At 38.7% G+C, this 13,892-nt stretch overlaps 1 protein-coding gene across 1 annotated transcript in view; it reads right to left on the bottom strand.

Annotated features, from left to right (window-relative positions):
- The window catches only part of Smu1 (Smu1 spliceosomal factor), a 255,576-nt gene that overhangs the window by 189,345 nt on the left and 52,339 nt on the right, over nucleotides 1-13,892 (bottom strand). Inside the window, exon 4 of the mRNA XM_090368767.1 lies at nucleotides 2,513-2,665. Within this exon, the coding sequence (XP_090224893.1) occupies nucleotides 2,513-2,665 (153 nt within the window). The remainder of the gene's footprint in view (nucleotides 1-2,512; nucleotides 2,666-13,892) is intronic.

Here is a 13,892-nt window from a genome sequence, read left to right as displayed (position 1 = left end):
ATACCGTACAAATTAATCTCACTGTAACTATAAAATTTTCATTTTCCTCTGTAATACTGTAATATTCTGGATTAGATTATACTATATGAAGTGTGGCTATAAATAATGAGACTGCTACAATAAAATAAACATAATGAAATATTTTGTACATTACAAGTTATCTGCTTCAAGATAATTGCCTTGAGCTTGCCAACACTGTTCTGTACATTTCTTCCAAGCACAGAAAGATTTCTGGAAGTCAACTTTTGTAAGCCCTTTTAACAGTTCAGTCATGTTTTTTTTTTTTTTTTTCAATGGATTGAAAATGGATTCCCTTAAGTACACTTTTCAATTTAGGAAAGAGAAAACAGCCACACGGATCTAGGTCTGGCAATTTGGGTTCATGTTTACACACAGATTTGTTTTTTGAACAGAAATTGATGAACAGAGAGCATGTTGTGCACTGTCTTGGGGAGCATCCAACCATCCTTCACAATTCAAGTCTCTTCCTTCAAATTTTTTCATGCAGTCTTGTCAGAACTTCAAAATAGTATATTTGATTGATAGTCTGATTTGGTGGGATGTATTTGGCCATAATAATTCCTTTAATATCGAAGAAAACAACAAGCATGGTTTTCATTTTTATTTTGATATTCTTGCTTTTTTTTTTTGGTCTGGTGAAGCATTATTTATTCCACTGCATTGATTGTCTTTTACTTTCTGGGTTGTACTGGAACAGCCAACTTTCATCGCAAGTAATTATAGTAATCTGAAAGTCTGGCTCTTCAACAATTTTTTTCAAAACATCTTCACAAACTTGGAGCCTTCTCAATCTTTGATCTTCATTCAAAATTTTTGGGACCATCTTGGCACACTTTTGTCATGTCTAAATTTTCACTTAAAATTTATGTTTCTTTGTCCATACTGAGTTCTGATGCAACCATTCTAATCGTGAAAAGATGATCACTTCTAATTAATGTCCTGACTCAGTCCACTGGATGGACTGGTATCCACCGTCTTCCACATTCTCTCTTCCTCCTAAAAATTGGTTAATCTTTACAAGCAAGTACTTCTGTCAGTGGATCTTTGCAATAATAGATAAGTGTAGCTCCTCCTACTTATTGCTCTGACAGGCTGCTTGGCAAGCATAGCTTCTTCCAACTTGCACATCATGTCATGTGACTGTCACGTGACATGTATGCCAACGGAATGGACCATACTGCACAGTGCCTTCATAAGCTGGCCACATAACTTCTATGCTGCAATGCCAGTGCTTTCCCTCGGATCTAGGTGACAAGCAATCAAGAGAGAATATGGGTACCTTTTCTACACACTAGACTGCATCTTGGTAGGTTTGTGTTAGAGTATACAAAAACATGGGTTACTCTTTTCTAAAGATTCTAAAAATGTGAATGAATACAGAGAGAGCAAATGCTGTTTTTGTGCTGGTTTTAAAATTGGGAACCCCCCATCGGAGATGGTTTAAAATCAGGAAATGTGTTTTCCCCACCTTGGTGCTGTTTTTAAAGCAGAAAGTGATTTCAGACCATCATCAAGGGGAGGGGGAACTCGTTTCCTGATTTAAAACCAGCACTGAGGGTGAACTTGTTTCCAATTTTAAATGAGCACTGAGAGAGTAAACTCATTTTCTGATTTTAAATCAGCACCAAAGGGGGCCTCGTTTCCTGATTTTAAACCAGTGCAAGATGGCATTCACTCTATCTACATTCATTCACTCTTTAGAAAAGGGTACCCTGTGTTTCCATATACTCGAACGCAAACCTGCTGACTTTAATCATCTGTGGAAAGACAGCATTCATTAATACAAACCACCAGTAATCAGTAAGTGAGAGAAGCCTCAATTGTCTGACACTGCTTTTGCAAATATCCATGGAAGGACTACCTGCTTGTAAAGATTAACCTAAATATCTTCTATTCCACTCAAACACATGCACTCATGACACAGTATCTTCCTCATTAACTTGGTATAACTCTCAGTTGGTTTTTTCTTTAGCTTTATTAAAAATTTGGGATTGATTTGTTCTTTGATTCCTTTGTTTGTCATTTCTCTGACAAATTGCAAACACACAAGGCAATGAAAACCTGTTCCAAGCAAATGAGCGTGGCAGTAGAACCTGTTTCACTGCAAGCAAATGAGCGTGGTGGAACATGACTTGGCAGGCAACTAGGGAAAGGTTCAACTGTGCCTTTGTTCAAACCTTGCAATAAATTTTTTTTTTATAAATGTTCAAAATTTTCTTTGTTCCTTAGCTGATTTTGTGAACTATCAGTATAACAACCACTTTTTTTCATTCTCCTAGAGGGATTGCTATAAAGAGATTTAACTAAACAACATTAATTCTCAATACGTCTCCTTATCAAAGGAAAGAAAAGGAAAAAAAAAAAAAAAAAAAGTCATATACTTGTAAAGCAGTTAAAATGATACCCCTAAGAGAATGGTCCGAAAATAATTAGTAACAGTCTCAGAGTAATTTAATTGAGATTTATTAAAACAAATTCATAATGTACTTACCTCTCGTGGATCAAAATATGAACGAGCTAACAAATTTTCTAAATGAATATAGCGTTCTGGTTCTTCTTGTTTCATTTTTATCATAGGATCTGTCTGTCTAAGTAATGAACGAGCAGCTCCAAGCTCTCTGAGCTCTATTAATTCCAGTACTACCTAGTATTAATATATCATAAATATTATTAATTTCTATTAAAATCATAATTATTTCTCATTGTTTAGATAATGTTTAGGGTCTATGGCAACTTCAAGATTGAAATATATTGCAAATACACAGAACAAAGAGTGGATAAAAAATTTTACAAGGAGGCAAAAAGCAGAGCAAGTGCTTACACTAGGAAATCACAATGTGCTGAAAGAAAATTTATTCAATTTGAAGTAATACTGTTTATGATGATATGATTTCTTTTCAAATTGGGGGGGGGGAAGAGGAGAGAGAGAGAGAGAGAGAGAGAGAGAGAGAGAGAGAGAGAGAGAGAGAGAGAGGCTAAGTTAAATAAAACTCACTGGTTTTCCATTATTAGCATACAAAGTTATTCATATATTCTTTATCATTAGTGTTTCGTGTTGAAACAGGCATTAGCTTAAAGTATAAACCTGTATGTATAGAGAGAGAGAGAGAGAGAGAGAGAGAGAGAGAGAGAGAGAGAGAGAGAAACAAGGATTTTTTATCTTTTCAACCTTGAACTTAATATTAGAGTATTGTAACTTACAATACTCCCTTACTCTATAGCTGCCTCATGCGAAGCAGTCTGAGTGTTTATGTTACCCAATGTTTGAAGCACTAGGGTGGTGAGGAAGGATTATCAATTGGGATTATAGCAACCTATTATACCCATTTTTTTTTAGAGAAAGATGAGTGGGACAACACACACGCATGCACACACCAAGATTATTTAATCTGAAATCCATGTTATTGGCAATGAAAGTGAACAAGCTTTGCTTTAATGAGTTTCCCCTCATATTGCATTACATTCAAATAAATATTACAATGGCTAAATAGCAAAGTTTCATCCAGAAATCTGTAGCTTTTATATAAAAACTATAAACTTCAGATTTCGATAATAAAAATCATAGTCACATTTTTAAAATTAAATAATCCTGATTTCCTTTAACTCTATTTGGTGCTTATGATAGTGACCATGTTTGCCATATCCTAGTTACACACAGTGGTGTGTTGAGTATACTTTGTGTACTTTGGTGTTAGCACATTTGTGCAGCTAGCACAGTGCCCACAAGAACTTTCTTTTTGTCCAGCTCAATGACAGATCTCACTCTTGTGCATCAGGCAAAAAAGAGGCAATCTCCAAGACAGAATGCAATGGTCCCAAAGGAATTAGTAGTTGGAGATGGGGAATATACTATGCAAGAAGGATAGGTCGAAAAGGACCAGGGTATGTCTGCCAGAGGCAAAAGTCGATGTCGTTGTAGAGCAGATATCATCTTTTAAGGGCACAAAAGGTGATGATGTTGTTGTACATGCTGGAACTAATGACATTAAGAGTGAGAGATCTGCAGATTTACTCAACAAGTACAGGTCAATGTTGAAAAAAAGTCGCAAGTTAGGGTTGAATGTGAAAGTGTCTGCTATTCTGCCCAGACATGAGAGGAGGGAGTATATGATTAAAGCAGTGTTGATCAATTCAGCCCTGGAGAGACTGTGTAAGGCTCAAGGGGTAGAATTTTTTTCAGCCTGGTCTGTGCTTGTTGACAGGAGAGAGCGCTTCTACAGGGATGTGGTGCACTTAAAAAGAGAAAGGGTGCAAGAATATTAGCTGATGCTATCAAGGCAGTATTAGGTGGGTCAGAAAACTGCTAATTTGGGGGGGGGATACACAGACTAAAAGGTTAACAGTGGCCGCAGGCAGAGTGATTCTTGTACTGCTTCTATTAGAATGAGCAGCAACCTGGAGAGCAAGGTAACGGAGATTTCCAGGACTGTTGGAAGTCATAGTGGAAAAAGTAAATACATGGGCTGTGTTAGGGTAACTAAGAGTAGGAACAGGTGCACGTACACCAATGCTAGGAGTATAGTTAATAAATTTGATGAGCTTGAAGTGCTAGTCAAGACATCAAAGGCAGATATCGTTGGGATATCAGAGACGTGGTGTCACACAGATATAAGCAGTGCAGAATTGGAATTTGGGAATCAAAGGCAGTGCATCCAATTGATGTTGGTGGACAATGCAGTGTTCAGTCTCTTTGGTGTGAAATAAGCACTGGGTAAGGAAAAATGTGAGTAGGTGTGTGTTATAGGCCTAATGAATCTGATGAGTATAATGAGCAATTGTGCAGAGAAATAGAGTGGGCCAGTAAATCAGAATGTCTTATAATGGGGGATTTTAACTTTCCAGATATTGAGTGGAACTTGTGGGTTGGTCACTTGCACACTGACAAGACTTTTGTGGATTTATTGGAGGACTGTTTTCTACAGCAACAAGTTCGAGAGGCAACCAGAGGGAGGAATACTCTTGATCTGATTATCAGCAGTGATTATACATGCATTAAGAATTTGTAGATAAAGGAACCATTGGGTGACAGTGATCACAATGTACTGATGTGGGAATTACTTAAAGATGTAACTACCATCAAGGCTAAAGGGAAGGGCTTTTGTTTTCGTAAAGGTGACTACAAAGGCCTCAGACAGTTTTTAAATTCTGTACAGTGGGACCAACTGATGATGTTACCAACCTTGAATTCTAAATGGGAAGCCTTTAGGGACTTCATTTTGGAGGCTACTAGGTTTTTCATTCCAACTAAGAAATACTGTTCAAGGTTTAGGCCTAAATGGATGTCAGATGAATTAATGAGGCTCGTGGCAGAGAAGAAGAATGTGTGGGATGCATATAAAGTATCAGGTGACACAGAAGCCTATGGCAGGTATAAACTAGTCTGTAATCAAGTCACAAAGGAGGTTAGGCAGGCGAAGGCAGATTACGAGAAATCTTTGGCAAAGAATTCTTTACTTATGTAAACTCTAGAAGGAAAGCGATGAATCAGGTTGGACTACTTAACATAGACGGGTTGACTATTGATGATCATGCTCAGGTAACTGATAAACTGAATGAGTATTTTGCATCTACATTCACACATGAGGAGTTATTCAATGAGGGGAGTGCCAGAAGTTTATCAAATGCTAGCAGGGAGCTAAGTGATTTTGTAATAACTGAGGGCAAAGTGGAGGAGAAATTGTTGAAGTTAAACATAAGGAAGGCATCTGGGGTAGATGGGATCTATCCAGTTATATTAAAGGAGGCAGCAAAGGAAGTAAAAACTCTCTTCTCTGCCGTGAAGAGAGTTTTTAGCTGCATGTCACTGAAAATCGTTTTGAAACAAGTATCATATTGGGAATACAGATTGAATAGTGATATGTGATTGGTTATTATGTCAGACGGGATTTAAATGCAACAGAAACAGTTAAAGAAATGAATGAAGTGTATGGCAATGAATGTCTCGGTAGGACAGCCATATTCCAGTGTGACCGAACTATGCGGTGTGAAGTGGTTTCTTCATCAAGACAATGCCAGGCCCCATACAAGTAATACTATGCAGCCAGTGAACACTGCCGTATGCGCCAAGGTTCTACAACATCCCTTTTATTCACCAGACTTAGCCCAATGTTATGTCTTCCTGTGATGAAAAAAGAAAGCTCTGAAAGGAAGCATTTCACGTCAGACACAACAATGTTCGAAGAGCCACAACAGAAGCACTTTGCAATCTTTCAAAAAATGGCTTGAAAGAAGCACTTAACGTATGGGTACAATGGTGGCGAGAGTGCGTAAAGTTCAAGGGAGAGTATTTCAAGGAGAAATCCACAGAAGATTCAGATGATGACAATAAAGATAAGATCTTGCACCAGTCCGCGAATTAAAGGATAACTTCTCGTAGTTTATCTATGGCCTGTCTGTGTCAATGACCTTGCCATTAGGATCTTGTCAATGATCTTGCCAAACAATACACACATCTGGTATATATTGTTTGCCTGTAATTGTATAGGGGGCTGACAGGCAATGATTATCCATGGGAGTGGTTGATTTGGCAGTGGCATCTGCTAATTCATTTCCCCTGATACCAATGTAGCTTGGAATGCAGAAGCGAATGTCAAATTCTGACTCAAGGAGAGAAAAAAGAACCTGCCGTAACCAAGACAAGACTAGATGAGGGTTATACCTGACTGATAAAAGAGCCTAACATGCTCAGTGAATCACTGTATACCTTTAGTAATGGCTATTTTTAATGTGCTCAAGGTCAATTTGTATTGCATGCTACTCTGCTAGTTTCTTGTGGAATCTTGTTGCAGACTGTAGAGGGACCACAGCTGATCCCACAAAGGACTCTGATTTTGAGCTGTCTGTGTAGACTGGCAGGAAGTCAGAATACTGCGCTTGATATGATTAAAAAGATTGCTAGTTGTGTGTTAGTTTTCTCCCACATCTTGAAGCAGAAGTCACAAGTTGGAAGATGAGTAGGGTGGAAGAAGTTGCCTTGGTGACTGGGTAAAGTTGTCTACCTTCATGTTTAGTTCACTTAAAAGCCCTTGGATTTGAATGCCAGAAGGTCAGTTGGCAGTCCAATGGGTGTTGTAGAGATTTTCCCATTGTGGTTCAAAAACTGATGCCCATGTAGGGTTGTCAGGCAGGGATTTTAATTTAGAAGCGCACTGTAGGAACAACTGCTTATGTCAAAGAGACAAAAATGGTTTGTTTGCTTCAACATAAAGGCTTTGGATATGACAAATGTGAAATGTTTCAGTGGCAGTCCGAATGGCCAGGTGGTGGACTGGATCTAACCATTGGAGTGTGCACTCACTCACTCTCTCTCTCTCTCTCTCTCTATCTCCAGCAGAAGCATAAACCTGAGAAGCCTAATCAAATTTAGAATGGACAAGAGCCTGGTAGAGCTGAAGTAGAGTACAGCAATCTGCACCCCATGAAGTTGATGAAAGGAACCATAGAATATTAAGCCTGTTGGCTCACCTTGTCCTTAGATGACGAATGCGTTGCAGAAATATGCTTCATGTCAAAAATAAGTCCTAGGAATTTGGCTTCTGCTACTACTGGGATTTTGTTTGTTCAAGCCTTAATTCTGAGTTAGGATGAAGATTATGTTTGCAAACAAGTGTATACAAACGGTTTTCTGTGACGAAAACCTGAACCCATTTGCCAAAGACCAAGATGTAAGTTGATCAGTGGCTTTTTGCAGTTGCCTTTCAATGATCCTCATATGGCATGAATGGTAAAATATTGAAAATCATTAACGTGGACATTGTTTATCATTGGCAGAAGTTGTTCTGTGACAGAGTTTATTTTAATGGCAAAAAAGCATGACACTTAGAACAGATCCTTGTGGAACTCCCTCCCTCTTGGCAAAACACTTGAGAGAATGTGGATACTAAACGAACTTGAAATTGGCAAACAGAAAGAAAGCGCTTAATGAAAACAAGGGGATTATTCTTAAGACCAAGGTTGTGCATATCTTGCAATATGCTAAATTGCCAGGCTGTGTCATATGCTTTTTCTATATCAAAGAAAATTGCTACCAGGCGCTCAGATTTCAAGTGGATTAGATGATTTAAAGTGGTTCTGTTTCTTTGGAAGCCGCATTATGCTCTGAAAAATTTGATTCCAAATACCACATAAGGCGAGCATTTAGCATTCTTTCCAGGACGATAGTTACTTGGATTTCTAGGATCCTTTCCTGGCTTTGCAAAGGCAAGGACAATTGCCTTTCACCAGGAATTCAGAAATTCTCTGTTAAGAAAGATTCTATTAAATAAAATTAAAAGGTGATCCTTAGATTGTGGTGAGAGGTGTTTTATCATTTCGTAATGAATGTCATCAGGCCCAACAGCACTTGCTCATGTAAGAGAGCGTGCTGCACTTAACTCTTCCTGTGTAAAAGGTTTGTTGTATGGTTCAGGCCCTTTCAAAGATACGTTTAATGGAAGTTTCCATCTTTTCTCTTTCAAGGCCAAAAACTCTGGGATAAAAAGCAGATCAATAAAGAGATATTTGCAATTGTTTCCTTTACAGGTTACTACTGGGATTTTACTACAGGTTAATACAACTGCAGTTGGACATCCATTGTGCTTATGGATCACTGAAGGGCTTGGTGGATATTTTCTCTTCATTTTCAGAATCCTATCCCAGACTACTTTTGAGGCAGCCTGGGTTATGGAGGAGGCAAAATGGATCCAAGGTTCCCTTTGGCTTGGACACCAGATATAGTGTGCTTATGCACGTGCACATTTAAATGATATTAAATTTTGGGAAATCGGTAGAATATCCTCCAGGCATTGTTTTGTGCTTTTTTTGCTACTTTGCAAAATGTGTGAATTGTGAATTCTGAATTCCATCAAGGTTTTGGAAACTGTGGAAACCAGGTGAATGTTTTTGGAACTGCAATTGCAGTTGCCTGGACGATACTTTCTGTGCTGCACATGACTACATCACTGATAGGCTCCTGACTGACTGTAGTAATATCAAGATTTGCCAGAGGTTGAAATGCATTCCGGTCAGCCTGATAAATCTTCCTCTGCAGTAATCTAAATGAGACACAGTTATCACAGGGAAGTGATCACTTCCATAGATGGTCTGCTCCATCTCCCCAAGTGAGAGAGAGAGAGAGAGAGAGAGATCAAGGGCAGAAAATGTACAGGTAGGCATGTGGAAGATGTTTGTTCCCACATTTAGAAGGGAGAGCTCACTGTCAGTGAGCATATGCTCTATCACTCGTCCCCTTCCACTGATGTCAGCATTACCCAACAGGGTGTTATGTCCATTAAAATCCTCAAGAAGTAAGAAAGGAGGGGTAACTGCATAACAAGATCATGGTCTTTCTGCGGAAGGTCAGTCAAAGGTGGTCAATAAATAGAGCAGACGGTTAATAATATCCCCACTGTAAGGTCACAAAGACTGAAAGGGGGATGGGGTTTGGTTGGTTGCCAATGAGGAGTGCGACTCCTCCATGAGCAAGACCATCCACAATTCTATCCTTATGAACCATAGTAATTTTATATATGCTGGGATCATCGTTTGCCCTAAGGTACATCCACTGTAAGCAAAAGCAGGATGGTTTCAGCACTGTTGCTTTAATGCTTGATTTTTGTAATGCTTGGGCACTAGGAGGTGCTGATATTGAGTGGCAGCTGACTGAGATTTCTGTCTGATGGATTTTTTGAGCTCAGTAAGTAGCGGGTGATGAGCATGAATGACTCTTTTGGTGGTACAGTCATTTCCATTTGGGTGCCAATTGAACGTTCCTTGGCAACCTTTATTAGCATATGTTGTCTTATTGCTATTTACTGGTTTAACCGCTTTTCTGGCATCCTGGTTAGAGACACTGAGCTCTGCATTTAGTCGTTGCATTTCCTTTTCTTTCTTCCACCTCAGGCATACCCAAGAGTATGCAGGGCAGCTCTTTGGCAGTTAATGCAGGTGGATTTTGCAACTTCAAAAGATGTTACCTCATGGTCCTCTGCACCACATTTTGCATATGAAAGGACACCATGGCAGGTCATTTGTGAATGTTCATATTTCTGGCACTTGACGCACCTTAACAGGTTTGGGACATATGGATGTATTGCATGGCTCTGATAACCAGTTTTAATCTCATTGGAAGATAGTGGTGTATTAAAAGTAAGGATGAGGTTTCTAGTTGGGACTAGATTCCCATCACTATGTATGAACATTCTCTTTTCAGCTGCCACTCTGGCTTTTTAGTTCTGAACAGATTTCTGCCTGAGACATTTCAAGAAGATCCCATTCCAAGATCATGCCTCGAGATGGGTTTAGTGTATTGTGGGGTTTTACTACATCAGTATTCTCTGAATAGATGTTGCTCAGAGTGCCTATCAGTTTTAGTCTGAATTAGGATGTTGCCAGAATGAAGCCATTTCGCTGATTTGGGTGAGCCTACTAGGCCTTCCAAATCCTTCTGGATGAAGAAAGACGGTATTTTTTTCTGTGGGTATTGTGATGTTGTACCTGATGTATCCTCAGTTCTGGGTCATTCTGCTGAGGTAACATCTTCAGAATTATTCGTATATTTTTCTGGTAGGGACTTTGTTGAGGTTCCAGAAGAAGAAGAGTATTGGGATTCATAATGTTTTTTTTATTAGTTCAGCATCTGGGCTCCCCACCCACCACAGAGCCCAAATGGGGTGCCCACTACCTGGAAAGCATTAAATGCACTTGGGAGTGCGACACCAGGGCTCCCCAGACACTATACCTGCATCTCTGCCAGCCCAAATCCTGTCTCTCAGACCATGAAAATAGGGGCATGGCATCAAGATGGTTGATAATTGCAGGTGAACCCACTAGTTGATTGACTTTGCTGAGCCATCTAGGACCACCCGTCTTGCTGAGGCAGGGTCCAAACTAGTGTGCTGAAGCTAGGCCCCTCAACCACCAGGATCGCCACTTTCTGAATTTCTGTGGATTGCAGCAAATGGCAAACATGCCAGATTTCTAAGGAACCTAGTCTGTGGCCACTGGATTCCAGTGATGCCAATTGGGAGGACCACCAGCATCATTGGGAGGTCACCTATGTGCGTGAAAGTACACATCTTAATTATAATTTTTGCATTTGTAGATGCAGGGAATCAATTCATCAAAGTTCCGAAGCGGCAGGAGATTCAAGATGGTGTTGCCATTGTTTGGCAGCGACCTAATTATAGTTCCGAACAAAACATTTAAAATGAATAAAAAACAAAATTTTGTATTTCCCCATGCGGTATTTAAGTGTGTGCACCATTCTCAGTCAATGTATTAGGAATTAAATGTAGTAATGACTGATAGTGTGATCAGCTTTGCAAGTGCCTAAATATCGTTGACACAGTGGTCAAGATGTACCTACATAAAGACAGTCACCTCTAATGCAGAATTCGTATTCTTTCCCTGCTTAAAAAAATGGGAAAGATTAGGAATTTATACCAGTTGGAGTCCAAATTTTGTTCTTTATGATGGTACACTCAGCAAACTGCAGAATCTCATTAATTCCAGACCTCAAAGAATGGAGCAATATCACTTTACCAGAGGGTCACAGTCTATAGACATTTCATCTCTTGGTGATGTTGAATTAAAAACAGTAGAGGAAAAAAGGGCCCTTTGATTACAATATGAACAGACAATAAGTTTTCTGAGCAGTGTAAACAGAGCCAGAAAGCCCATAATGTCTTATCAATGAACATTATTCTCTACAGGTAGGGATGTCACAATCCCACTGTACAAGGCAATTGTAAGAATACTGTAGTTGTAGTAATCGAGGCATGTGATGCAAGAAAGCAAGCTTATGTAGCATCAGCCCAAAAAAAAAAAAAAAATAAAAAAAATTCACAGGTCTATTCTCTCTAAACGTTTGCCCAGTTCCTCGTTGAATTTATTTAAGCTATATAAACTTCCACGACAGATGGAAGTTTGTTCCAGCAATCAACTACTGGCTGGCTAAAGGCAAATTTCCGCACATCTATTCTATGACTGTCTTTCCTCAATTTGAATTTATACAAAGGGATAATCACCTCCTTTTCCCTACTAGCAAATTTCTGTATATCATTGACAATACTCCCATGACCTGCTCTGGCAGCTTGTCTGCACTGTTCAGAAAATTTCATATCTGATTGCACAATTACTCCCAGATCTTTTTTATTTTCTACCACCCTAAGTGTAGTACCACACAGTTGGTATGTTTCTCTGGAGTTACTTCGACCCATATGCAATATTCAAGTATGGAGTATTCAAGTTTGTTGTGTTCAAGTACAGAGACCTCATCTGAAAAAAAAAAAAAAAAAAAGACACCAAGCTTCTTGAAAGGAACCAAAGAAATGAGATTGGCAAAAGGGCAACCACACATGAAAAGATTCTGATTATATGTGATACAGAGCTTGGCAACAATCTCAGAGGTGACCTGATCGAGGTTTATAATGCTCTGAGAGCAGTTAGTAAAGTATATGAACGGGAATTTTCACTGTTTAAAGAATTCCAGAAGTAGGGGCCATAAATTCAAATTACACGGCTTCCCCTGTAATCTGAATGTATGCCTTCACTGTTGAAAAGAAAACAGCAGTTTTCTTAAAACAATCATCTCCATAAACTTTCTATAATGCTAGTAGCATCTCTGTAAGACTTTTCCCAAGTTTAAAGAACTTGATGTTAGCATGTTGTTCAAACTACAACATACCACAATCAATCAGGTGTGACACACGAGTGAAGTGGTCAAATCATTTCTCACTTGGCACCACAGCCAATGTCAATACCCTACGAAACCTTATGGCCGTAGTGCAAACTATTTAAATACCAGCATGCAATTCTGGGAAATTTTTGAATGTACTATGTATTAACAAAATATATTATTTTTAATAATCAAGTATATATATATATATATAAAAGAGAGATTATATTAAAGAGTAAAAGCAGATAAAACATCGGAAATTTAAATAAATTGGATATGGTAAATGCATCGAAGTGCGCAAAGCAGCAGCAATGGATGAAATATAAATACAGTCAGTCCTCGTATAACATGATAGTTGTGTTCCTAGAAACCCTCGTGCAATGCAAAATTGTGCAATATAAACAACAGGCCCTATGGGATAAATAGGGTTAGGTGCTGACCACCCAAGATTGAACACACATTTGTAATCAAAATATTACTAAACACAAATTATCGTAATAAAATACTTACGTATTCTATTATGTAATAAAATATTGCTAATGGTTTTGCTTCTATCATAAGCAAACTTGTTTTTTGTTTGATTTTCTATCCAAACAGAGGACAGCTGTTCCATCTCTTCCAATTCTTTGAGTCTTAATCTAATGGATTTTAATTACACTTTGAGTTGTTCCTGCTATGAAAGTTGTTTTTATTTTCTCTGCATTCTTTGTAATTCTCGGCGTTGCCTCATTTAGGCCTGTAGCACGTGCAATATCACATGGTCTTTCATTTCGCTCAAAGTGTTTCACAATCTCATATTTTTTCTCTATCGACAGAGGCGGACTGGTCATTAGCCTTACCGGGAAGCCACGGTGGGTTGGAGGTCGGTGTGATTTTGGCCATAAACGCTAGTATGAGGATGCTACAAACTTTCCCAGGTAAGAATTTTTTACCCAGTCCGCCTCTGTTTATCGATATTGCTTTTCTTTTTCTCTCTGAATCTGTAGTGTCTTAACCAGGACACTTCCTTTTCACACCTTTTAAGTATTTTACACATTTTTAGGGAATAAAGCACAATTACAAAATAAGGAGGCACGCTTGATACACATAAACAAAGCTGTGCACATGTAGCAACTGAATAAACAACACCATAAAGGCAGAGAGCTCACATTTTACTAAAGCACATTTCTGGGGGTTACTACAATAAAACAAAAAAACAATTTCCAGTTGCGTTCCT

Source organism: Mastigoproctus giganteus, chromosome 2, assembly GCF_048544385.1.
Source record: "Mastigoproctus giganteus isolate SK-2022 chromosome 2, ASM4854438v1, whole genome shotgun sequence".
Classification (NCBI taxonomy): Eukaryota; Metazoa; Arthropoda; class Arachnida; order Uropygi; family Thelyphonidae; genus Mastigoproctus; species Mastigoproctus giganteus.
The sequence above is the reverse complement of the archived record's forward strand: the minus strand, read 5'-3'. Positions and strand labels throughout refer to the sequence as shown.